Here is a 26,103-nt window from a genome sequence, read left to right as displayed (position 1 = left end):
CAACCACCCCTGTACAGCTCTCCTCCAGTGAGCACAGTATGCTATCAACCTCCTCAGTCTGCTCACCTGCTATATTTTTGCAGGACATAACCACAGTGTACAACACCAAGACTTTGGAGAAGAGTTCCAGGTCTCCTCAAAGAAAAGTTGGTGTCAAGAAGCCTAGGTCACCACAAAGACCTACTGTTCTGGAGACCTCACATCCCACCAGGTTCTCTTGAACTGATGATTCTTCAGCTAAGGCCCGGATCTTCTGAAGCACATGGTACCCAGTATTCCTTAGTACCAAAGTCAGCTTCATTACCTCCCTGAAACTATCAAGATATTAGTGATCCCAAGAACTCTGCTTCAAAGTGGCACTGACTGTGGGTCCTCCTCCCATGTTACCACAGGTATTCAATCTGCATTACAAGGTGATAGATCCGTACCATAGAAGCAAAGGTCATCCTCAGTGCCACTGCCTACCACCACAGAGCCTCGCTAGGTTTCAGCTCAGATCCACTGAGCACCACAGGAGTTTAGATTCTCCGGAGACTTGTTTATCTCAGATGAACCTGAGTACCTTCAACTAATGGGCACTGAATCATTCTGTATGAGAACCTTGTACATAACCAATACCACATCTTTCTTTGGTACCATCTAGCTGTCTGGTACTCATGAAAAGAGACAGACAACTTCCCTCATCACAACCCCTGTCCATGAAGAGGATACAAGCCTCTGACTGCCAGCTACTGGGATGCAATAATTGCCCAGTTGTGTTGATTCTCTCTGAAGCATCTGGCAAGGGCCACTGTCGGAAGACAGAATACTGGGCTAAATGGACCATTGGTCTGACCCAATATGGCCATTTTTATCTTCTTACTTACACAGTTCAGGGCTACTGCACAAGTATTTTTTCTCTTCTGTGGTCCAGAAAAGGCACCTACTTTTAGGCTTCCAGCTGCCAACTGTCACCTCTCTCTTCTTCCTGATGGGTTTTTCCAGGCTGCTCCATTCCCTGCCTATACTATCATTTCCAGCAAGCCAGACCACCTAAACAGACCAGCGTCTGTGCTTTGCTCTCTCTTCAGGGGCTATAAAGAGCATAAATGTCCACTGTAATAAGTTACCACACAGTCCTTTATAAGTAAGCATGTTTATTCTTAAGGTGAAAGCATTACAGAGAAAACATATTCAAAAGAATTAAAGACCTACACTCATGCTAAAAAGCTTATCAAAGGTCACCCCAACTCCAGTCTCTGGATCTGTCAGGTGTCAGGGTAAGGTTGAAAGGACTATGGGTGGGGGCCCTCCCTTGGGACATAAGGTTCTATCCATTTGCTGTATCAAAAAGAAAGCCCTGAGTCAATTTAAAGACTGGCTATTTATCCAAGAGGGCTTTCTTTTTGTGGTCTCCAGAGAATCCAGTTTGAACCAGTATATGTGAGCCTCTCCAGATGGCGAAACCACTCGAGAGGTGTTATAACCTGAGTGAATCTGCCTAATCACCCCCTAACGTTCTTAGTTCCTGGAGGGCTGTGATCACCCTCCCGCATGGAATTACATACAATCCCTGTCCCACAGTGATACATAAACTTACTATATTAGGATCTCCCAACGATATTGCAGGAAAATTCTATATCTGTGACACCTTCTTCTGACTCTCAGATTTCAGTATGAGGCTTGCTCGATTACCAACCCAAAGCTGCCTCTCTTGACATTTTTTTCGGAAAGAAATGCTTCAAGGCATGGGCTGCCTATCAGCAACAATTTTCTAGAGCACCCAGTTATGCCCAGGGGGAGTGCCACAGACAGCAGTCAGCAATCCCCTGTTCCTGCCAACCTACTTCCATTTCACAAGGAGTCTTTTGAGGAATGAGAGCAAGGACTGATGAGAACATGACACCACAAACTAGCATATCTTCCTCCTCATCATCTGATGAAGCAGTGATACTCCCTCAGCCCGCTTATGTGTATTCTTTTAAACAGTTCCAGGAGCTGATGAAGAGGATGACTAGCTCCAAATTCTCCTACAGGAGGGTTGCAAGACTTAACATAAACTTTTGGACATTCTTCACACTGCAACGTGTGGTCAGGTAACCTTGTCTGAATGAGAATCTATTTGAACCTGCCAAAACAATCTGGCAGACCCCGACCACCTTCAACATATAGAAGAGCAGACAAAAAGTATTATGTTCCAACTAAGGGCTCTGAATTTTTGTTCACCCAACAATTTTTGTTCATTGATGCTGTGAATGAGCATGGCAGGCAACACAATAAAAGCAATCCTATATGATAAGGATGAAAACCACATGGATCTCTTTGGTTGCAAGTGGTACTCTTCTATGACATTGCAATTTAGGATCAGCAACTACCAAGTTTTTATGGCCAAGTATAATTGCACAAACTACAACAAATATAAGTCTTTTGTTGACTGTATCCTTCTCAGACTTTTTGGAAGCAATTTCAGGCAATTATCATGGAGGGCCATTTACTAGTGAGGACTTTGATGCAGCGAACAGAGTAGCTTGCTCTGTTTCTACAGTGATTGTCATGCATAGTGCCTCTTGGCTCCAATCCTTGGGATTCCTGAGGGAGCTCCAGAACACACTGAAAGCCTTCCTTCTGAGAGGCTCAAGCTTTTCAGTGAGTCCTTGGATGAATTTTGAACACTGTCGAGAATTCAAGAACAACGCTCTTGTCCGTTAGTATCTACACACCTGCAAATAAAAAGATTCAGATGGTCAGAGATGGCTGAGAGATCCCAGTCCAATTCCTTGTCTAGCGTAGGTCTTCAGAAGCGTCTAAGAAGAGACCTAGGCTCCAGAAGAGCGAACCATCCACTACTTCTACTACTACTAGTCATCTTTCCTAATTGATGCTTAGACAATTTTGATGTATTGGTTCATGGTCAAAAACTGTTCACCTTCAGGATCTAAAGCTGAACCTTTATGGATTTTCGCTCTCATTTCTAAACCTCATGGGTGCAGTTTACTTCCAACAGATGAGTATTGGAGGTTATATCATCAGGCTATTCCACCCATTACACTTTTATTCCTCCACCCAACCCCTCTTCCCTATTCCTTTTCAGGGACCCATGTTGTGAACATCTATTGAGACAAGAAGTCCTCTCCTTTCTCCACATAAGAACCATAGACACAGTTCCTGCCCAACGCAGAGGGAAGGGGTTCTATTCCAGGTACTTTCTGGTTCCCCGCAAAAAGGGTGGATGGAGGCCCACCTTGGATCTCAAAATGCTGAATGTTTTCTTCAAAACTCATGTTCAGAATGGTAATTATCGCAGCTATAATTCCATCTCTAGATCCAAGAGACTACTCTGTGGCCCTCTACCTACAAAATGTATACATTAACATCACAAAGCATCGATCTCATGAGATTTCTTTATATTGTAGTTAACACTTTCAATATTGAGTGCTCCCTTTCAGAATCTCTGCCATCATCAGGGTCTTTATGAAGATTCTGAAGATAGTGGCCACTCAGTTACATTAGTCAGAAATAATGATCTTCCCTTACTTCAGTGATTGGCTCCTCAAGGGCTGCTTGTACAATGAAGTTGTTTCCATGGTAAGGAAAGCTATTGTATTAAACAGTACCATGCTTTTTGTTGGGTTTATTTTAATGGTTATAGGTAGCACATTTGGGTGTTCATTGGTAGAGACGATAAAAAATGGAATTTATCAGGAAGCCTAATCTAATATGGATATATTTTAGCATATTGGGTCATAGAAGCCCATTTGTCTGTTTTGCCGAAACTACACTGACATTCCTGACTGGCTAAAAATTGCTTAATTTTGTTTTTATCATTCAGATGAGTATATCCTGAACACACAAACTTCTCTGTGTTGCAGACTAACTGAGTTTCTGCTTTTCGGGATTTCTTCTAGAAAACAGAGGAGTAATCAAATCAATGGTTTTCAGTGCATTAGAATTTCTGGTGTTTGTTTTAGGTCCTTGCATAACATTAAATATAATATGAATCATCCTTATCAAACATGCTTAGTCTACTGAGGACTGTTGCACCAGCTCGACTGGCCACAGTTGAGGGCATCATACTAATATTGTATATACATAATTAGTAGTAAACATACTGTTTAGCTTTTAGTTTTATCTTTCAAGTACTGGTGGGAAGGGAGCAATCTGCATGATCATGGGTTGTTTGAAAGATGTATTGAAATATAAATCCATTAAATTCAATGAGGGGGCTAAAATGGACTTGAGGTCAGTGATATCTATTCATGTAACACTTGTTTTGAGATGGACATTTATACATTATACTGTCATTTCATGTGTATCTGAATTACATTTTAATGTTGACACGAAATTTGCACCTAATTAATACTGTCACACAATATATGTGTTAGAATTTTATGGCATTAAATGCACTTTATGTGAAGCAAGATGTATTACTTTCTAGTATTTTGATTCAAAAACTCCTTATAACTCTTGGCACTTCCTCAGTTAGGGAAGCATTAGTCTTAATTTAGTGTGGGTGATCTTTGAATGCAAATATATCAAAGTTGTCATAACAGATTATTTTTTTCTTTTTTTCTGTTATGAAAATGTTGTTTTTAATCTCTAATGGAGTGTAAGAAAACTAAACAGCCATCTGTCACATTACATGCTATTTTTAAAAATTCTATTTGGAATATTATCTTTATTCTTATTAATGCATCTCCATATGACACTTAAGTAATAAGTAACACTATGTACAAAATATTTTCCTCTTAATTCCTGGTTGTCTTGCACCTTATGTAGTCAATATATCTTCAAAACAGTGGATATAAAATGCTACCAAGCAGAAATCTCACTTACCTTAATGGTGGTGGTTTTATACCAGTTTTGTATTTACTTGTCAGAAGTGTTAATTGCTACACAAGGTGCAAGGCAAAAAAGAACCATCCTTTCATTTGTATTTGTATTTTCAAGGGGTGCTCCATTCTGCCTTCAAGAGTCACTTTACAGTTCTGATAAGCAAGGGGACAACAGATCTGCATATATGTTGTCCTTTCCTCATTCCAATGAATAGTAAATTAAGCTTCCCTTGTTAAAATGAGAGTACGGTACTTACCATAAAAAGAAAAGGAGGACTTGTGGCACCTTAGAGACTAACAAATTTATTTGAGCATAAGCTTTCGTGAGCTACAGCTCACTTCATCGGATACATTCAGTGGAAAATACAGTGCGGAGATTTATATACACAGAGAACATGAAACAATGGGTGTTACCATACATACTGTAAAGAGAGTGATCAGGTAAGGTGAGCTATTACGAGCAGGAGAGCGGGGGTTGGGGGGGGAAACAACCTTTTGCAGCGATAATCAAGGTGGGCCATTTCCAGCGGTTGACAAGAATGTCTGAGGAACAGCGGGGGAGGGAGTAAACATGGGGAAATAGTTTTACTTTGTGTAATGACCCATCCACTCCCAGTCTTTATTCAAGCCTAAGAGTATGTCTACACTACGAAATTAGGTCGAATTTATAGAAGTCGGTTTTTTAGAAATCGGTTTTATATATTCGAGTGTGTGTGTCCCCACAGAAAATGCTCTAAGTGCATTAAGTGCATTAACTCGGCGGAGTGCTTCCACAGTACCGAGGCTAGCATCGACTTCCGGCGTGTTGCACTGTGGGTAGCTATCCCACATTTCCCGCAGTCTCCGCTGCCCATTGGGATTCTGGGTTGAGATCCCAATGCCTGATGGGGCAAAAAACATTGTCACAGGAGGTTCTGGGTACATGTTGTCAGGCCCCCTTCCTCCCTTCATGAAAGCAACGGCAGACAATCGTTTTGCGCCTTTTTTCCTGAGTTACTTGTGCAGATGCCATACCACGGCAAGCATGGAACCTGCTCAGCTCACTGTCACCGTATGTCTCCTGGCTGCTGGCAGATGCGGTACTGCATTGCTACACAGCAGCAGCAACCCATTGCCTTGTGGCAGCAGAGGGTGCAATAGGCCTGAAAACCATCCTCATCATGTCCGAGGTGCTCATGGCGCCTCGGTAAGGTCGGTCAGGAGCGCCTGGGCAGACATGGGTGCAGGGACTAAATTAGGAGTGACTTGACCAGGTCATTCTCTTTAGTCCTGCAGGCAGTCCTATTGTATCATCTTATGGTGAGCAGGCCGGAGATGAGGATGGCTAGCAGTCCTATTGCACCATCTTTTGCCGAGTAGCCAGGAGATGTGGATGGCTTGCAGTCCTACTGCACCATCTGCTGCCAGCCAAAGATGTAAAAGATACATGGAGTGGATCAAAACAAGAAATAGACCAGATTTGTTTTGTATTCATTTGCTCCCCCCTCCTTGAAATCAACAGCCAACAATCATTTTGGTGAGGTTGTCAGGGGCACCTTGCAAACTTTAATAGAGATTCAGTCCTGCCTGAAATACCAGAGGGAGGGATAGCTTAGAGGGTTGAGCATTGGCCTGCTAAACCCAGGGTTTTCAGTTCAAACCTTGAGGGGGCCATTCTGTGTGATAGTTGTTTTTGTTTCTCCTTGATGTAAAGCCACCCCCTTTGTTGACTTTAATTCCCTGTAAACCAACTCTGTAAGCCATCTCGTCAGTCGCCACTCCCTCCGTCAGAGCAATGGCAGACAATCGTTCCGCGCCTTTTTTCTGTGCAGACGCCATACCACAGCAAGCATGGAGCCCGCTCAGATCACTTTGGCAATTAGGAGCACATTAAACACCACGTGCATTATCCAGCAATATATGAAGGACCAGAACCTGGCAAAGTGAAACCGGGCGAGTAGGCGACGTCATCACGGTGACGAGAGTGATGAGGACATGGATATAGACTTCTCTCAAAGCACGGACCCTGGCAACGCGGGCATCATGGTACTAATGGGGCAGGTTCATGTGGTGGAACGCCAATTCTGGGCCCGGGAAACAAGCACAGAGGGTGGGACTGCATAGTGTGGCAGGTCTGGGACGATTCCCCGTGACTGCAAAACTTTCGCAAGTGTAAGGGCACTTTCATAGAACTTTTGTGATTTGCTTTCCCCTGCCCTGAAACACATGAATACCAAGATGAGAGCAGCCGTCGCAGTTCACAAGCGAGTGGCAATAGCCCTGTGGAAGCTTGCAATGCCAGACAGCTACCGGGCGATCGGGAATCAATTTGGAGTGGGTAAATCTACTGTGGGTGCTGCTGTGATGCAAGTAGCCAACACAATCAAAGATCTGCTGATATCAAGGGTAGTGACCCTGGGAAACATGTAGGTCATAGTGGATGGCTTTGCTGCAATAGGATTCCCTAACTGTGGTGGGGCCATAGACAGAATCCATATCCCTATCTTGGCACCGGAGCACCAAGCCAGCGAGTACATAAACTGCAAGGGGTACTTTTCAATGGTGCTGCAAGCACTGGTGGATCACAAGGGACGTTTCACCAACATCAGTGTGGGATGGCTGGGAAAGGTACATGACGCTCACATCTTCAGGAACTCTGGTCTGTTTGAAAAGCTGCAGAAAGGGACTTTCTTCCCAGACCAGAAAATAACCATTGGGGATGTTGAGATGATAATAGTTATCTTTGGGGACCCAGCCTACCGCTTAATGCCATGGCTCATGAAGCCATACACAGGCAGCCTGGACAGTAGTCAGGAGCTGTTCAACTACAGGCTGAGCAAGTGCAGAATGATGGTAGAATATGCATTTGGACGTTTAAAAGTGCGCTGGTGCAGTTTACTGACTCTGTTAGACCTCAGCAAAACCAATATTCCCACTATTATTACTGCTTGCTGTGTGTTCCACAATATCTGTGAGAGTAAGGGGGAGACGTTTATGGCGGGGTGGGAGGTTGAGGCAAATCTCCTGGCCGCTGGTTACGCGCAGCCAGACACCAGGGCAGTTAGAAGAGCACAGGCGGGCGCGGTGCACATCAGAGAAGCTTTGAAAACCAGTTTCTTGACTGGCCAGGCTACGGTGTGAAAGTTCTGTTTGTTTCTCCTTGATGAAACCCCCCGCCCCTTGGTTCACTCTGCTTCCCTGTAAGCTAACCACCCTCTCCTCCTCCCTTCGATCACGGCTTGCAGAGGCAATAAAGTCATTGTTGCTTCACATTCATGCATTCTTTATTAATTCATCACACAAATAGGGGGATAACTGCCAAGGGAGGGGTGGTGGAGGAGGGAAGCACCGGGAAGGACGAGGGAAGGACAAGGCCACACAGCACTTTAAAAGTTTAAAACTTATTGAATGCCAGCCTTCTGTTGCTTGGGCAATCCTCTGGGGTGGAGTGGCTGGGTGGCCAAAGGCCCCCTCACCGCGTACTTGGGCATCTGGCTGAGAAGGCTATGGAACTTGGGGAGGAGGGTAGTTGGTTACACAGGGGCTGTAGCGGCGGTCTGTGCTCCAGTTGCCTTTCCTGCAGCTCAACCATATGCTGGAGCACATTAGTTTGATCCTCCAGCAGCATCAGCATTGAATCCTGCCTCCTCTCATCACGCTGCCGCCACCTTTCAGCTTCAGCCCTCTCTTCAGCCCCCCACCTCTCCTTGCATTCATGTTGTGCTTTCCTGCATTCTGATATTGTCTACCTCCACGCATTCGTCTGTGCTCTGTCAGTGTGGGAGGACAGCATGACATCAGAGAACATTTCATTGAGACTACGTTTTTTTTGCCTTCTAATCTTTGCTAGCCTCTGGGAAGAAGAAGATACTGTGATCCTTGAAACACATGCAGCTGGTGGAGAAAAAAAAAGGAACAGTGGTATTTAAAAAGATACATTTTATAGAACAATGGGTACACTCTCACGGTAAACCTTGCTGTTAACATTACATACAAAGCACATGTGCTTTCGTTCCAAGGTCACATTTTGCCTCCCCCCACCACATGGCTAGCCCCTCACCCCTCCCCATGGCTAACAGTGGCGAACATTTCTGTTGAGCCACAGGCAAACAATGCAGCAGGAACGGGCACCTCTGAATGTCCCCTTAAGAAAAGCACCCTATTTCAACCAGGTGACCAGGAATGATATCACTCTCCTGAGGATAACACAGAGAGATAAAGAACGGATGTTGTTTGAACGCCAGGAAACATACACTGCAATACTTTTTTCTACAATGATTCCCAAGTACGTGCTACCAGCTTGGAGTGGTAAAGTGTCTGTCATAAATCTAAAGGGAAGGGTAAACACCTTTAAATCCCTCCTGGCCAAAGGAAAAACCCTTTCACCTGTAAAGGGTTAAGAAGCTAAGACAACCTTGCTGGCACCTTACCAAAATGACCAATGAGGAGACAAGATACTTTCAAAGCTGGGGTGGGGGGAAACAAAGGTTTCTCTCTGTCTGTGTTGTCTTTTCCTTATTAACCTGTAAAGATTAATATCCAAGATCCAAGGGTTTGGGTCTGTGTTCACCTATGCAAATTGGTGAGGATTTTTATGAAGTCTTCCCCAGGAAACAGGGTGTAGGGCTTGGGGGCATTCTGGGTGGGGGAAGACATTTCCAAGTGAGCTCTTTCCCTGTTATATTGTTAGACGCTTGGTGGTGGCAGCAATAAGGTCCAGGGACAAAAGGTAAAATACTTTGTACTTTGGGGAAGTTTTAACCTAAGCTGGTAAAAATAAGCTTAGGGGGTTTTTCATGCAGGTCCCCACATCTGTACCCTAGAGTTCAGAGTGGGGAAGGAGCCTTGACAGTGTCCTACCATGGTGGACAGAATAAGGCTGCCCTCCCCAGAAACCTTTTGCAAAGGCTTTGGGAGTACATCCAGGAGAGCCGCAAATGCCAGGGCAAATTAATCATTAAACATGCTTGCTTTTAAACCATATATACTATTTTAAAAGGTACGCTCCCCAGAGGTCCCTTCTCCGCCTGGCGAGTCCAGGAGGCAGCCTTGGGTGGGTTCGGGGGGTACTGGCTCCAGGTCCAGGGTGAGAAACAGTTCCTGGCTTTCAGGAAAACCGGTTTCTCCGCTTCCTTGCTGTGAGCTATCTACAACTTCATCATCATCATCTTCCTCGTCCCCAAAACCTGTTTCCCTGTTGCCTCCATCTCCATTTAAGGAGTTAAACAACACAGCTGGGGTAGTGGTGGCTGAACCCCCTAAAATGGCATGCAGCTCATCATAAAAGCGGCATGTCAGGGGTTTTGACCCAGAGCGGCCGTTTGTCTCTCTGGTTTTCTGGTAGGCTTGCTCCTTAAGTTTCACATGGCACTGCTTTGGGTCCCTGTTATGGCCTCTGTCCTTCATGCCCTGGGAGATTTTGACAAATGTTTTGGCATTTCAAAAACTGAACTGAGTTCTGAGAGCACGGATTCCTCTCCCCATACAGCGATCAGATCCTGTACCTCCCGTTCGGTCCATGCTGGAGCTCTTTTGCGATTCTGGGACTCCATCATGGTCACCGCTGCTGATGAGCTCTGCATGTTCAATTCTGCTGATGAGCTCTGCACTGCAGCTTGCCACGCTGGCCAAACAGGAAATTGAAATTCAAAAGTTTGCGGGCCTTTTCCTGTCTACCTGGCCAGTGCATCTGAGTTGAGAGTGCTGTCCAGAGCAGTCACAATGGAGCACTCTGGCATAGCTCCCGGAGGCCAATACCGTCTAATTGCGTCCACACTACCCCATATTCGACCCGGCAAGGCTGATTTCAGTGCTAATCCACTTGTCGGGGGTGGAGTAAGGAAATCAATTTTAAGAGCCCTTTAAGTCAAAAAAAAAGCGTTTCGTTGTGTGGACGGGTACAGGGTTAAATCGATTTAATGCTGTTAAATTCGACCTCAACTCCTAGTGTAGACCAAGGCTAAGTTAATTGTATCCAGTTTGCAAATTAATTCCAATTCAGCAGTCTCTTGTTGGAGTCTGGTTTTGAAGTTTTTTTGTTGAAGAATTGACACTTCTAGGTCTGTAATCGAGTGACCAAAGAGATTGAAATGTTCTCCGACTGGTTTTTGAATGTTATAATTCTTGACGTCTGAACTGTGTCCATTTATTCTTTTACGTAGAGACTGTCCAGTTTGGCCAATGTACATGGCAGAGGGGCATTGCTAGCACACATCACATTGGTAGATGCGCAGGTGAACGAGCCTCTGATAGTGTGGCTGATGTGATTAAGCCCTATGATGGTGTCCCCTGAATAGATATGTGGATACGGTTGGCAATGGGCTTTGTTGCAAGGATAGGTTCCTGGGTTAGTGGTTCTTTTGTGTGGTGTGTGGTTGCTGGTGAGTATTTGCTTCAGATTGGGGGGCTGTCTGTAAGCAAGGACTGGCCTGTCTCCCAAGATCTGTGAGAGTGATGGGTCGTCCTTCAGGATATGTTGTAGATCCTTCATGATGCGTTGGAGAGGTTTTAGTTGGGTGCTGAAGGTGATGGCTAGTGGAGTTCTGTTATTTTCTTTGTTGGGCCTGTCCTGTAGTAGGTGACTTCTGGGTACTCTTCTGGCTCTGTCAATCTGTTTCTTCACTTCAGCAGGTGGGTATTGTAGTTGTAAGAATGCTTGATAGAGATCTTGTTGGTGTTTGTCTCTGTCTGAGGGGTTGGAGCAAATGCGGTTGTATCGTAGAGCTTGGCTGTAGATAACAGATTGTGTGGTGTGATCTGGATGAAAGCTGAAGGCATGTAGGTAGGCATAGCGGTCAGTAGGTTTCCGGTATAGGGTGGTGGTTATGTGACCATGTGCCAGCAATGCCCATCTGCCATGTACATTGGCCAAACTGGACCGTCTCTACGTAAAAGAAAATAAATGGACACAAATCAGACGTCAAGAATTACAACATTCAAAAACCAGTCGGAGAACACTTCAATCTCTTTGGTCACTCGATTACAGACCTAACAGTGGCAATTCTTCACCAAAAAAACTTCAAAAACAGACTCCAAGGAGAGACTACTGAATTGGAATTAATTTGCAAACTGGACACCATTAAACTAGGCTTGAATAAAGGCTAGGAGTGGATGGGTCATTACCCAAAGTAAAACTATTTCCCCATGTTTATTCCCTCCTCAGCTGTTCCTCAGACATTCTTGTCAACTGCTGGAAATGGCCCACCTTGATTATTGCTGCAAAAGGTTGTTCCCCCATCCCCTGCTCTCCTGCTGGTAATAGCTCACCTTACCTGATCACTCTCGTTACAGTGTGTATGGTAACACCCATTGTTTTATGTGCTCTGTGTATATAAATCTCCGCACTGTATTTTCCACTGAATGCATCTGATGAAGTGAGCTGTAGCTCACAAAAGCTTATGCTCAAATAAATTTGTTCGTCTCTAAGGTGCCACAAGTACTCCTTTTATTTTTGCGGATACAGACTAACACTGCTGCTACTCTGATACTTACCATAAGGTACTCTCTTACCTTAAGGTCCCTTTACATTGCTAGATCTATGTAAAGTGATCTTAGTGTAAATGAAAATCAGGGCAAACCCGATTGCTTTTTTTCACTTTAATTTTGAAGTTTTAACTTAGTGGGTTTTTTTTTATATAATCACAAATGCATATGGCTCCAAATATCTCTGGAATGCCATGCAGATGCTTTTAACAGCACATAACACTACAACGATTTTGAGAAAGGAAATAAATGAAAAATGTTTGCCTGTTAAATACATTCTGATCACTTTTAAAATATGTAAATATTTAAAATATAATTTTGACAATGACAAAGGGTAACAACCCCAATAGAGACAAAAGAACTTAAAGTTAAGGCTGACATTTTATCTCTTAAACTATGATACTGTGTTTTGGACTTTTGTTAAATCTTAGTATTTCAGTTTTCTGACATCCGTGCATGGTGGTCACTGTACTGAGTCAATTGTTGCCTGAATGCATGAATAGTTTTGATGACCTCATAAAGAGAAATGTAAAAATAAGCCACAAATGACTAGCTTCTCGCTCACTGCCACAGGAGGAAGGCTGGGTGCAAGGAAAAAAAGTGGAACGTAAAATGCATGAAAAAGCAAAACCAACAGAGGCACCAGAAATATCTTTCATGTTCCATACCGCTGATTCAGAGAGGAGTGATAGGTCAAAGGTCCGTGTGCTGAGAGATAATCAGAGACCCAATGGAGTAAGACCTATGCATAGATTGATATGGATAGAGCTAGATTGGATAATATGGGTCATTGCCTATTGAGCAGCTACTGTGCAACAACAGCTACAAGCACGGTGCAAACCAGAAAGCATGTACCAAAAGTGGCAAGGCAACTCAGGCACTAGCAATGAATGCTTGTTATAGCTCCACTAACCACAGCAGTGTGGTCTGATTCAGTGTGGACTGATTTTAAATCAAAGCCATTTCAATCACTGATTTTCATTATTTAAATCAGCAGACAGGATACCTTGATTTAAATAATCGATTTTAGTCTTGTTTTGCATTGGTACTTTAGTTAAAGAGAGATTGATTCTCATTCAGTGGTAATCATTAGTGCTTTGAAAAGAACAAAAATAACACAATAACATTATTGTAAAAGACTCTAAGATTTTGCTTGAAATGCTCCATTCTGTCTGTTGGTATTGATCTTCCTGGGAAAGGATTAAGTCAGTTCTACTGCCTAAGTGAAGCAGGATACTCATTTATCTTGCCCAAAAATAAGGAGGGTGGGACTGACTAATCTTTATTCTCAGATGAAAACTGGTCTGAAATGTTTTAGATAGCATAGAAATTATGTTAAGGAGCAGAAAGATGATTTGTGAGGCGACTGGTTTCCTTGCACTTATGTCATGTCATAGTTCTTTCAAGAGAGTCAATCTAGGGAGAAGCTGAGTAATCTTGAGTGAGGAACCCTATAAGGAGCCAAGCTTTGGGAAAGGTGTGAGGTGACCTTGGTTACATTATTGCTTCCTTTATTGTTAAAGCCAAATCACTGGAAGAGGTTATTTTGGACTTCACATAGTGTATATGGAATATACTTGTAAAGGAGGCTAGGAAAGATGTCTTTGTAACCCAGTGGTGAATGTATGGTATGAGTTCCCTCTTTGCTGATCCACAGATGATATGAATTGTTACAGCCCCTTGCTACAGAACCCTGGCTCTTTAGCTCAAGCTGTAGTAGCTTATATTTTAGCTCTGGAGATCCCTGGTTTGGTCCCCAGTATGTTGGCCAAGAGGGCAGCTGTCATACCTTCTCACAACTACATATCCAGCAGTGATGAGCAACAATAAATAACCCAAGTATGAGTGAGTATACATGGATAGTCAGTCAGTGAATGTAATAAAATGAAGGTACAGTAGATTAGTGCTTCTCAAATGTTTTAATGCTGCAGATCACTTTGTAAGAGAAAATCATCTCAATCTACCACTCCCTTCCAGGCTCATCACTCCTACTTCTTGATTCTCAAAATATTTCATTCTACAGATGTCAACAAGGGCCCTGGCCCATTGGTGGTTCATGGACCAGAGCTTAAAATCGGGGGGTGCGGGAGAGGGGGGGAGAGGGGATTGTGTGTTGTTATTTTTTTAAAGCATCACATTCCATCAGTAGCACATAAAACACCATAAATAGTACACAGTGACATCTCTGCATTACCCATCAGTGCCAAACATAGCTGACAACTGTGCAGACAGCAGCAATCTCTGTGTGACAGCAGTGGATTGCTAACTAGCAAACACTACCTATGCACAAAGGGAAAGCTGTGTGCAGGCTAAGAATGAGGCAGTTGGTCATGGCTTCATTGACCAGGAAATGTGGTGAAGGCTTACATGGCAAAAAAAATTGTACTCTTTTTGAAGTAATTGCACAGAGTAAGAACCACCTCATAGAAAGAAGATTTAGCACATGATGTGTGCTAAGGGTGCTTAAGCACTGGAATAAATTGCCTATGGAGGTTATGGAATCTCCATCGTTGGAGATTTGATCATCTAGATAATACTTGTTCTGCTATGAGTGCAAGGGACTGGACTAGATGACCTCTTGAGGTTCCTTCCAGTCCTACAATTCTATGATTCAATGAAATTAGTACCAGGCCCATGTTAAACTAGTTTGGGGTTTTTTTAGGTCTCTCACCACTGTAATATTTGACTACCTCACAATATTAAAAATATGCCACATAATCTCGAGAAAGCCAAGCTGTCCATCTGTCTCCTTTAATCCTTTTTCTTATAGCAATATGGCTAATGGATGATTTCTTCTGTAATGAGTGGTGTTACAGTTTGGTTGTTTAAATAGGTGGGTCTTACAGCCTATGCTGAAAAGAGATCAGCACTCATTCAGCCTAATGTCTTGCACAGGTTTGTTTCATAATTTTGGACCTCTGACTGCACATACTTCCTCTGCCATTCTAATATTTATTCTCAGATGAAAGTTGGGCTGAAATGTTCTGGATGAGCATAGCAATTTTGTTAAGGAGAAGAAAGAGATGATTTGTGAGGTAACTGTTCCCCTTGCACTTAAATCAAGTCATAGTTCTTTGTGTTGGAGTGACAGTGAGTACATATCATCTTTAAAAATCACAGACTTACTCCTAAACCATTCAGTACAATAGTGTGCATAGTCACTGTTAACATGCAAGACATCTGATCTGGCTGCACATTCAGCCATGTGATCTGCAAAACTTCCATAAACAGTAACCAATCATCCCTATAAGTCTAATTTCTGTGAGACTGGGTAGTGGGAGGCAAATTGCTTAGCATCTTGTTAAGATCAAGGCCCCTTCAGCTGCCTGGGTTCAGCTGTAATCAGTGTTCAAGTCCTTTTAAAAAAAAAAAGTGCCAGAATGTACTTCCAGTTAGTACTGGAACACCATTCTGGCTCCCAAAAGAGTTTGAATTGTGTTCCAGTATGACTCAAGCCACAAATTGCATACAGGCATAAAGAGATTAATGGTGACTAAACAGTTGGTGTGCTGAGACTTCTATCAATACTTATTTTTTTTATCATTTGTATTACTGTAGTATCCAGAGGCCCTAGTCATGGACCGGAACACCAATGTGCCAGGCACTGTACAAACACAGAACAAAAAACCAGTCCCTACAAGGCATTCATGTTCCACATGTTTTCTACTGAGTCACATTGGTGCCCCTACTCAACAAAAGGGGGAAAACTTTATATGAGTGATGATGAGAGTTTGAGTCATAATAGGCTTATGCTGTATTTTGCACATATTAATCCAGAGTTTGGATAAGCCACACACCTTTTTGGCAATTCACACCTTTGTATCTGCATAATTACTTTCATGTGTCACCTCTCTTTTTCTCCCCTTCTTTCTTTTTTTATTTAAATTAGAATCTGTCTGCTAGTTTCACACCATATGTTCATTTCATACTCAGTTAAATTTTGCCTACTGGGACTAGATATGAACTCAGGCATTCTTAACTGCCTCGGAAATCAAGTAATAAACATGTATGGCCCTTTAAAAAAAACTGTATTCTTCTTCACCAGTGGAAATTTCCTGAGCCACCTCGACTTAGTGAATGAAAATAAAATATTTTTACAACACTCATTGTAGAGGAAATAACAGCCAGAAGTGACGTTTTTGAACCAATTATATTTCACTTCGGATCTTTTACACAATGTCATTTCTTGAGTACTTTCACATATGTTAGCACTGTATCTTGTCTCTCTCTCAATCTTATTTTCTTTCTCTCTGTAATGGCTTTTTAGGGCCTGAAGGGACCCCTTTGGGTCAGCACTATCCTATTCCAGGAACGATACCTGTGGAATAGAAAAACATCCTTACTGAGAGGCTTCAGGGAAGCAGTTTAGGGTTTGGGAAAATCAATACAACTATCACTGTTTCTGGGGATGAGGCCAGAGTTCCAGGAACAAGATAGGGTTTCCTCCTGGCTAGGTTTTCCCAAGATCAGCCCTTTTCTGAGAGAGCTGTCCTGAGAAATCTGTCCAGATTTATGGGCTCAGGATCATCCTAGATGTCTTGTGGGGTTTTTGCACCTCAGAGGTGGCAACCCTAAAGCAAGGAGGGCTGGAATTCCCATCTCTTCGTAGTGGTAAGCTGGTCCTTTTATGGTTCTAGCCAGCGTCTTGCTCTTTCATGCGGCCAAGTGAACACAGCCGGCTGGAAATTATGGTCTTCAGGGCAGCCAGAAATGTAGTTCAGGGTTCTGGTGAAGCCTGTTGAGGAATGGCTCCAGATACACAGGAACCACCTTCCCAGCAGATAGGGAGAGACATGGGAGAAAATAGGAGTGCTGACTGCTCTCCTCAAAGTTTTGGCAAACTACCCTCTGCTGTCTTTATTTTACTTTATGTAACTGTTTCTTCTTTATAGCCTTAAGGTTGGGGAGGGACTGAACTCATTAAAGAAGGACTAGGACGAAGTCCAGGACAAAAAAAAAAAGTGGTTTTGTTATTTTCTCTTTTCCCCAAGAACAATTCACAAGCATTGATTTATTTTGTCGTGTTTGTCCTAGCACACACCTTTTCCATTTTTTCTATAAGTCTAGTCATACCTGACCTGTGTATGGGCAACATTTTTGTATCCTCTGTGCACCTGTACAGGGGCTAAGCATAATCTGACCTTGAATGCAGACTTAATTACTATGTCATCCTATTTTAAAAGGTTGTACATTTCTGTGTCTCTCTGAGTCTCTGTACCTTGGTCATGCCATTTTGGCCAATGAAGTTTATAAAATCAATTTAAGTGTGGCCTTAAGCCATACTCGGATACTATAAGATCATCTCATTGGTGCACAGATACGATGTTAAAGAATGCTATGAAAGAACCTAGATAGATATGAGCTCCTTCCTTCTTTACCCCATATTTTCCATCTCTTGTAAAATATTATATTATTGTAATTACTTTAGGAAAAACAATATAGTTCTATTCTCTTTTACTATAAAGCCAAGTTAGGAAAAAAACAGTTCACTTTTATAAAGACATGATAAACAGCCATGTTTAGAAATGCCATTTACTGTAATTAAGACAATTTATATATCTGTTCCCTGACCCTGCAATGAGTTTCATGAAGGAAGACCCTAGTATCAATGCAGAACTCCTTTGATGTTAACAGGACTCCACTCAGGTGCAGGAGTATGCTCACTCAGAGCCCATTGCGGGGACAGGCCTTAGAGAAAGAAATCAAATGCAAATTTTATGATTTTCATATCTAATCCGTTTAAAATTTATGTTGGATTTGATTGCTTACAGGAACTTTGGCTGGAGTGAAGAAGATCACTGGGTTTATCAGACTGTTATAAATCAGTATCCAAGTGACCTTCAGAGCAGAAGAACTCTGTACTTGGATATGCTACAGAGACATCTGCCTCACAAATCTAGGCATGATCTGGTCAGTGCCACTTCATATGCTAGAAAGTTCCCTTTTCAAAAAATTGATTAAAAATAGTACTAGACTAATACACTTTATTACCAAAGCTTAGGAGAAAAAAATTATATTTTGAAATTAATCCACTTATAGTGGTTAAAAGAAAGGTTTTGTGTTTATAAATACAGTCAAGACTGAGTATCCCAGTTCATGCTGAGTTTGCTCAGTTACCTGTAAGAGAATTCTGAAAATTTATCACCTCTCCAAAACAAGGCCTGTGGCACTTTTCTAATTGCATCTGCTCTTCTGGACAACCCAACAACAACAATTCAGCTTGCTAGGATAGTTTGTACTTATAAGTGTTGATGTGCACACCATACTATCCTTGCACTCTGCCTCCCTATTCTCTTCTCATGAGCAGACATAGTATTGTTACACTCTGGGACCAATCATTTAACTATTCCAAAGCATACAGTTGAGGGGAAAAGGGGGGAAGGTTTTCGCGAACTGTTAAAAAGAGTATATTTTAGCAAAAGAGATGTACCAAAAATGCCTTCAGTAAGCGTAATGCCTTACAAAATGGATTGCTGGCGGGGGGTTGCGCTCTATAGTAGTTTATGGAATCCATAAATCTTTTCAGGGCAGAATGAAAAAATGTGCAAAAGGGAGCATCTTTTTTTCTCTGCATGCTCTTTTGCAACAAAAAGGGATGATGATCAATCCCTCTAGGATAATTTATTGTGAATTTCAATACTTCTCCTGCTCCCAGGAACTGAGCTGGAAGATACAATGAGAGAGCATGGGCCTCGTGTCACATACATGAAAATAAAATGTGCAGGTCTAATTTTAGGCCTTGAAAGGGTCCATTTTTAAAAATCCAAAACTATTATTCTCTTAACCAACTGTATTTCAGCATTCTAAATATAGAAATGTTACAACAGTGCTAAAACTAATTCTTAAAATAGTTACATAATATTAGCATAACTAAACTGGGTTTGTTTAATTCTGCATTAGTGATTGGCAGCATATTTTAGAAGCTTGTATATTTGTTTCTTTTTTGAATGTTTGGCAGGTGTGAAATTAGCATATATTAGGCTTTATGAAACACAGGTAAAATGCTAACAGTTGGATATTAGACAAAAGTGTTTTAAAAATTAAAGTGCTTCATAGTGGGAAAGTCTTTGAATAATGAACTAAAATCTGATGGGTTTTAACATATGGGATATTTCAGATACATATATATTTTTAAAAAGTTTGTTGAATGTTTTCCTTTTTCCTCCTAAGAGTTGTTGCCTGTTTTGGTACTTCATCCGCTTTAAGATGGGCATGCTTGTCAAATATTGTGTCATTTTGTGGATAAATGCAAGGGGCAATTGTAGCATTATTGTTTACATGATAGTGTCTAGAAATCCTGACCGAGATCTGGGGCCCTGTTGTGCTAGTAATGAAACATAAACGGTGTAAGAGACAGTCCCTGTCCCGAAAATGATAAAATCTGAGCATCTGACTCTGTTCATCTTCCTCACACCGTCATGCCTTATTATGATAGTAGTCCTGTTGATTTCAATGGATTTTTGTGGAGTAAGGCCCTGATCCTGTTCTCACGGAAGCCTCAAGCCTTGAATAGATGAGGCAAATGAAGAGTGGGTGAGGGGAAGTAATAGTACAGCTCCTGGACTCTTTGAGGAGATTAAAGATTCATCTCCCCTTTTTTTGACATACATTGTTGGAAGAACCAAAATTTATTCCTAGTATTTTATGGATTGGGTTAAAACACGTTGAAGCTAATGGTTGTAACAGTTGCCCTTCCTTTGGGATAAATGTAAGAATGAGTTAAGCTCCTTTAAAAAACAGACAGCTGAAACAGCAGCTTCCGCCCAAAACAAAGGCACATATGGGCAAAGGGGTTTTGCTACTATTGTTTGTGAAGATGTGTGTGTCTGTGAAAGATGGGCATAAAGACCAGAGAAGCAGAGCCAGAGAAGGAGGGGAAAGCCAAGGATACAGCCTGAACAAGTGCTGGGAGCATAGCCCTGAGGAAAGCCTAAAGAGAGACCTTTTGGCTGAATGCTCACAGTTCCAAGCCTTTTTCAGCAGCAAAGAAACTATCTCCTATTTGTCTGATTCCTTCTGTGTCCAGAGAAACAGGACTTTGTACATTTTTGTAAATAAATGGGATTGCATCAAAGTGACCTGGCTCCATCATCAATTTCTCCTCCTAACCAAAACAATCGACAGGACCCTTAATTTTGAACAACTGCCGGGGTCAAAAAGGGGTAACAGTAGATTTCACATTAGGAGAAATAGTGAGGCAAATTAAATTCTCTTTTATGCTACATTATTGCAACTCTATTGACGTCAGTGGAGCTATGGTACCATAAAGGAGCACAGAAATTTGTCACTAAGGGTCTGATTTTGTAAGGTGTTTAGTATTTCCTGTGAAGTCAACTCAAATCCTGCTGAAGTTAGGAAAATTTGAGGGTGCTGAGCACCTCAGAGAAGACTCTCAGCACCTACATTTTCATTTCCATGGAAATATTGTTAATTTACTTTAAATTTACAAGTCATTAAAATTAATGTTCAGAATTATTTATTCTTTTATCTATGGTTTTAAATCTTTTTGAAATTTTACTTTTTAGGTTGCTCATGAAAAGGCTTGGGACCAGCATCATTTTGCTAGGAATCAACGTAGAGCTTTGATTCTAAACTGGGCTCAGGCTAGAAAAGCCTTTTTACTGAAAGCAGTAATGACTATTGCTGAAGCCTGTGCTGCTCATGAGACAGAAGTGATGTTGGCTAATAATAGAAGAAAGCAACAGGAAATCTGTGCTGATCTGAAAGGAAAGGTAAGCTCAATTAAAAGACCACACATAAATATATTGGTAGTTGTATCCTGGTGGATTCAAAATTAACTCAAGCAAAAATCTTGCATAACCAATAGTATTAAGATAAAAAATCCTAATGGAGACTGGTTGTCATATTCTTAAAAAGAAAAGGAGTACTTGTGGCACCTTAGAGACTAACCAATTTATTTGAGCATAAGCTTTCGTGAGCTACAGCTCACTTCATTGGAAAGCTAATGCTCAAATAAATTGGTTAGTCGCTAAGGTGCCACAAGTACTCCTTTTCTTTTTGCGAATACAGACTAACACGGCTGTTACTCTGAAACCTGTCGTATTCTTGTTTTTACTAGTCTGATTTAATCCTTCTGGGCAGCCCTTTATTACAATAAAAATACCTGTACGTGGGTGAAGAAGACTGTGATCTTTTGGCAGAGATCTGTATGTTTTTATCCCTCTATTCTCTTGTGCAACTTGAACAGCAAATGACTTTGAGGTTTCAGGTTTAAGAGTAGCAGCTGTGTTAGTCTGTATTCGCAAAAAGAAAAAGAGTACTTGTGGCAATTTGTTAGTCTCTAAGGTGCCACAAGTACTCCTTTTCTTTTTTTGAGGTTACACTGTTTTATACCAGAGCTCCTGTTTGGCTTCTTTGGAGCTCATGCATGCTTGAATAGCTTTACAAAGATATTTTCTTATGCTAATAGAGATTATTTAAAAATACATGCTGAGCACCTTAGCTAGTATAAATCAGTGCAGCTCATTGAAGTAAATGGTGCTATGCTAATTTATACCAGCTATGGATCTGGCCTATCAAGAATAGGCATATATGAATAATAACCTCGACATGAGAAAAGGTGAAAGTTTTCATTCCAGAACTTCACCTTCCTTTCCTAAGTGCCCTTTTTCCACTGGTGCTGGACTTCATTATTATAACTCTCTAAAGCTGTATCTACACTCGCAATGTGAGTGGTTTAATAAGATCGAGAGAAGGCGAGATAAAGTGATTTGACATAAGAGGCTAAAAGTGGGGACAACTGGAACCAGGTTGAGAACAAATGGGTTAGGGTTAGAGGGAAAATCTGGAATAACATCAGTGCAGTGAGAAACAACACTCATTGGACTAAGCACCCCACAGACAGGTGAGGCCATTCAGGAAGCTCTTGCCCTTGGACCCACCACACTGCTTTTACATGTTAAGGGCAGCTCTACTCGGATGGATGGACACAGAGAAGAAAATAGAGAATTGGGGAAGGCCAAAAGTAGAAAAGGAAACAAAATAAAAATTTAACACATGTGCTAAGCATCGCTTTGCTTGTATGATCACCTGCCTTCCCCTGCTTTTTCTTTTCTACTTAGTGTGAATAATAAATAATGGAAGAAAGTAGAACTGGACAAAAAATAGAAAACATTTTTGTGAAAAATTTCATTAGCAGTTTATGAACTTTTTTTGTTGATTAGAAACTATTAGTTCAAAAATGTTTGGTTTTGAAAGTTTGTTTTCCTTTTCTGCCCTTTTATCTTCCCCTTCCTCCCCCCACCCCATTTTGCCACTCGATGGCTGAAGGTGGGGAAGCTTGGAAAGGAGGGGGGCAGGAAAGGAAAAGATCAAAGTGTTTGTTTTTCTATTTGTCAAAAAGAAGAATTCCAGTTTTGAAAAAGGCTGATGAAAATTGATATTTTCATGAAAAAAAATCAAGTAACTCTAGAAAAAAGGGGCCCAAAAGGGCCAAATAAAGGAGAGTTAGGATGAACAGATGGACAAAGAAAAGCAACAAACATGGAAAATAAGATCTGTGCCAAGCATCGTCCTGATCTCCTTGCTTGTATTTTGTATCCCTCTTACAATTCTTCATTGAATTTTTGGTTTTTAGGACTGTATACTCTTGGGGGAAGGGATCAAGTTTTCCATCATGACAGTACAGTGCCTAGCACATTTTTGGGCAGTATTGTAATACTAGTCATAAATAAAAGAAATAAATTGAGTATTCACTACTCTGTGATTCATACTTATCAGTTTGCGAGTGTAGATGCAGCCTTTAGCATGTCACGTTTGTTGTATTTTTATCATTTTAGGTTAAAATGGTAAAGTATAAATGTGATCATACCGATTTTGATGGGCTTCACACATTCTGTGGGTGGGGGAAAAATGGGGCTCCATTCTAAGGGAAGAAGAATGGTCTCAAAAGGTTAAACTGTGAGATTGTGAGCCAAGACACTAGGATTCTGTTCTGGGTCTGCCACAGGCTTCATTTGTCACCGGGGCAAGCCACACAACATCTCTGTGCATTAATTGCCTCTTCTGTAAAGTGGGGATGATGCTTCCCTACCTCACATGGGGGTTATGAGACTTAACTCATAAGCAGAGCTGGGTGAATAATATAACATTTTTCAGAATTTTTGGCAAATTGAAAAAGTATGTTGGTGAATCAAATGAACATTTTGTTTCCAAGCATCTCTACAGAGCTAGATTCACAAAGGAAGAGGAAAATGATATCTGCGCGTCTCCTCTAGAACCTTTAGCCCAGTGCTTAGGGGACACTCACCTTGGACGTGGGAGACCTAAAGTTGAATCTCTGCTCTTGGACAGGGATTTGAAGCCCGATCTATCCCTTCCAAGTGAGTACCCTAACCACAAGGCCCAGTGTATTTTATTCAAAGTGAAATAGCTTCAACAGGAGAGACGCACCCCAGAATAGCCAACAGCACAGTAGTTAGGGCACTTAGCTGGAAAGGAGGAGACAAGGTTTTAATGGCTCCAGAGTGGAGATTCAAACCTATGTCTCCCACAGCCTATTCTTACCACTGTGCTAAAGATTGTGAAGGGGAAGTGTCAACTCCACTGATTTGCGAGTGGTGATTAAATTCCCTTGTGAATCTAGCCCAGAAAATGTTTTGGATCAAAGCTTTTGGGCAAATTTGTACCAAATTCGCAAACAGTTGGTCGACCTAAACTGCAGTTTTTTGTCAAACTATTTGTCCAAAAACTTTCACCCAGCTCTACTCATAAGTTCTTGCAGATAGTTTTGAGACTTCAGATGACTTTTAGAAATGTTATGTAAAACAGTGTATTATTGATGGTAAACATAACTACCACCAATTCTTAAAATTAGTGCTAGTCTGTTTCTGAAGAGCAATATAATGAATTTCAGTTTCCTCTTTTGTTTTCTTATGAGAATTCACATCTTCTAGAATGTGGAAAAGTTGATGCCATGGCTTGCTTGTCCCTATCAGAGGGCTTCTAGTAATGGTTCACAAATATTCTGGAAGGCGTAAATGTGTTAACAGAATACTAGAGATGGTAACACTTCTTTTTCTGTAGAGAGTAGGATGGGAAGGAAGGATCTGAAAACAAAGAAAAGGAAAGTGATACCATGTTGATGTATAATGGGGAAAGTCTCACATTTCTGAGAATGAAAGATCGATAAAAGGCATGTTAAAAGTTGTTTGAACTGGGCTCTGATTTTTCCAGTTACTCAGAAATTAACATTTGAAAGCATGCTGCATTATTCTCACTCTTCTAATGTTATCTCTCTTGAACTCTTACTGGTTAGCAAGTACTTGTCAGTTGCTTTTGGTTCTATCCAAAAGGTATTATAAAACAAGAAACCTTAAATTGGATCAAATTTTTCAGTTACTCTGGATTTACAGGAGTATAACTGAGAGCAGAATTTGGTTCTTTAAATGAACCTATTTTTCTATGTTAGCTTGGTGCACCTTATGGCCCAGATCCTCTGTTTTGCTGAACTTTTGTTTGGCACAGCAGTGGGTCTGGATGCGTGGTTATTAGGGAATTAGAGTTATTAGTTATGTCTCCAAGACTAGTGGATCAGCTTAGTGCCCTGGCTTTGGGTAACACAGCCTGGGCCTGTCCTAACATATTCCAGACAGCAACTGTCCATAGGGGACCATTTGCCAGCTGAGTATTGCTAAAGTACAGAACTCTGGCCACACTCCTTTCTGTACCTCACACCCTTCCCAAGCAGTGGCCAAATGGAGGAAGTGATGCACAAGCCAAGTGCTCTGTCTCTGCACTAGCTGAGAGCTCCCCTATGTTGCAGGAATTCTCAGCTAGTCAGATCTGGCACCTTTCCAACTGTGATGAGGTCCCCAGGGTGCAACCTGGACTGTGGGACTTCTGAGCCCTCCAAATGCACCAGCCTGGGTTGCCGCTCACACTATAATGATGATGTCAACCTACAAACCTCTGACAGGCACTGCACTTACACAGACATCCACCGGCAGGGACACACCCAACTGAGTTACATGAATGATTTTCCAGCCACTCATGAACCATCAATAGCAAGGCTCCAACCAGTTCCCCCCCAGCTCCAACCTTACACCCCAGGCTGTCCCCTGTTACACTGTTCAAGGCTGCCTTGGACAGTGCACATTCATTAAAGTAGTTCACCCCTGCCAGAGTGTCAAGTGGACACATACTCACCTTTGTAAACTAAGCTGAGATTTCCCAAGCACTTCAACCAAAACACACTGTTTTAAGTAAAATATAAAACAGATTTATTAACTACAGAAAGACAGACTTTAAGTGATTATAAGTGGTAGGCATAAAGGTCAGAGATAGTTCCCTTAAGAAAAAAAAAAGTAAACATGCTTTCTAAATTCTAAATGTCTAATCTAAGCAAGAGTTGAATCATACAGCTTTTCTCATCCTGACAGATGGTACAAGCAGGTTACAGTTCTTTAATACACAGGCTGGGACTATTTTCCAGCCTGGGACCATCTTTTCCCAGTTTAAAGTCTTTGTCCTCCAGATGTTCTTCCAGGTGTTGAATTGGAGGGGGAGAGAGGCCAAGTGATGATGTCATTTCCCCTCTTATATTTTCTTCCAGCAAGCTGGAGAGATCTTTCCTGTAACGTGGGGATCCTGCAATCCCCGTTGATCAAGCTGTCTCTACTGCATACGTGCTCTCTCTGAGAAGTCTCTGGGATGGCATTGGGAGAATAGATTCCCTTTAATGGGCCATCAGCACATGTCTGGCTGGTCCTTTGTTGCAGCTGAAGGATTGGCTGTGTGCGTCAGTAACACATATAACAATCTACAGGTGAAGAAATGCAAAGACTTATCACCCCCATTTGCAGACAGGAAA

At 41.8% G+C, this 26,103-nt stretch overlaps 1 protein-coding gene across 2 annotated transcripts in view; it reads left to right on the top strand.

Moving 5' to 3' along the window:
* Positions 1-26,103, top strand: part of CCDC148 (coiled-coil domain containing 148) — a 171,520-nt gene that overhangs the window by 80,294 nt on the left and 65,123 nt on the right. For both annotated transcript variants that reach the window (XM_073305533.1, XM_073305534.1), the window contains exons 9-10: positions 18,044-18,182; positions 20,798-21,004. In XM_073305533.1, the coding sequence (XP_073161634.1) occupies positions 18,044-18,182; positions 20,798-21,004 (346 nt within the window). The remainder of the gene's footprint in view (positions 1-18,043; positions 18,183-20,797; positions 21,005-26,103) is intronic.

Source organism: Lepidochelys kempii, chromosome 11 (assembly GCF_965140265.1).
Source record: "Lepidochelys kempii isolate rLepKem1 chromosome 11, rLepKem1.hap2, whole genome shotgun sequence".
In the NCBI taxonomy this organism is placed as follows: domain Eukaryota; kingdom Metazoa; phylum Chordata; order Testudines; family Cheloniidae; genus Lepidochelys; species Lepidochelys kempii.
Note: the sequence above shows the minus strand (reverse complement) of the source record. Positions and strands in the feature narration are given on the sequence as shown.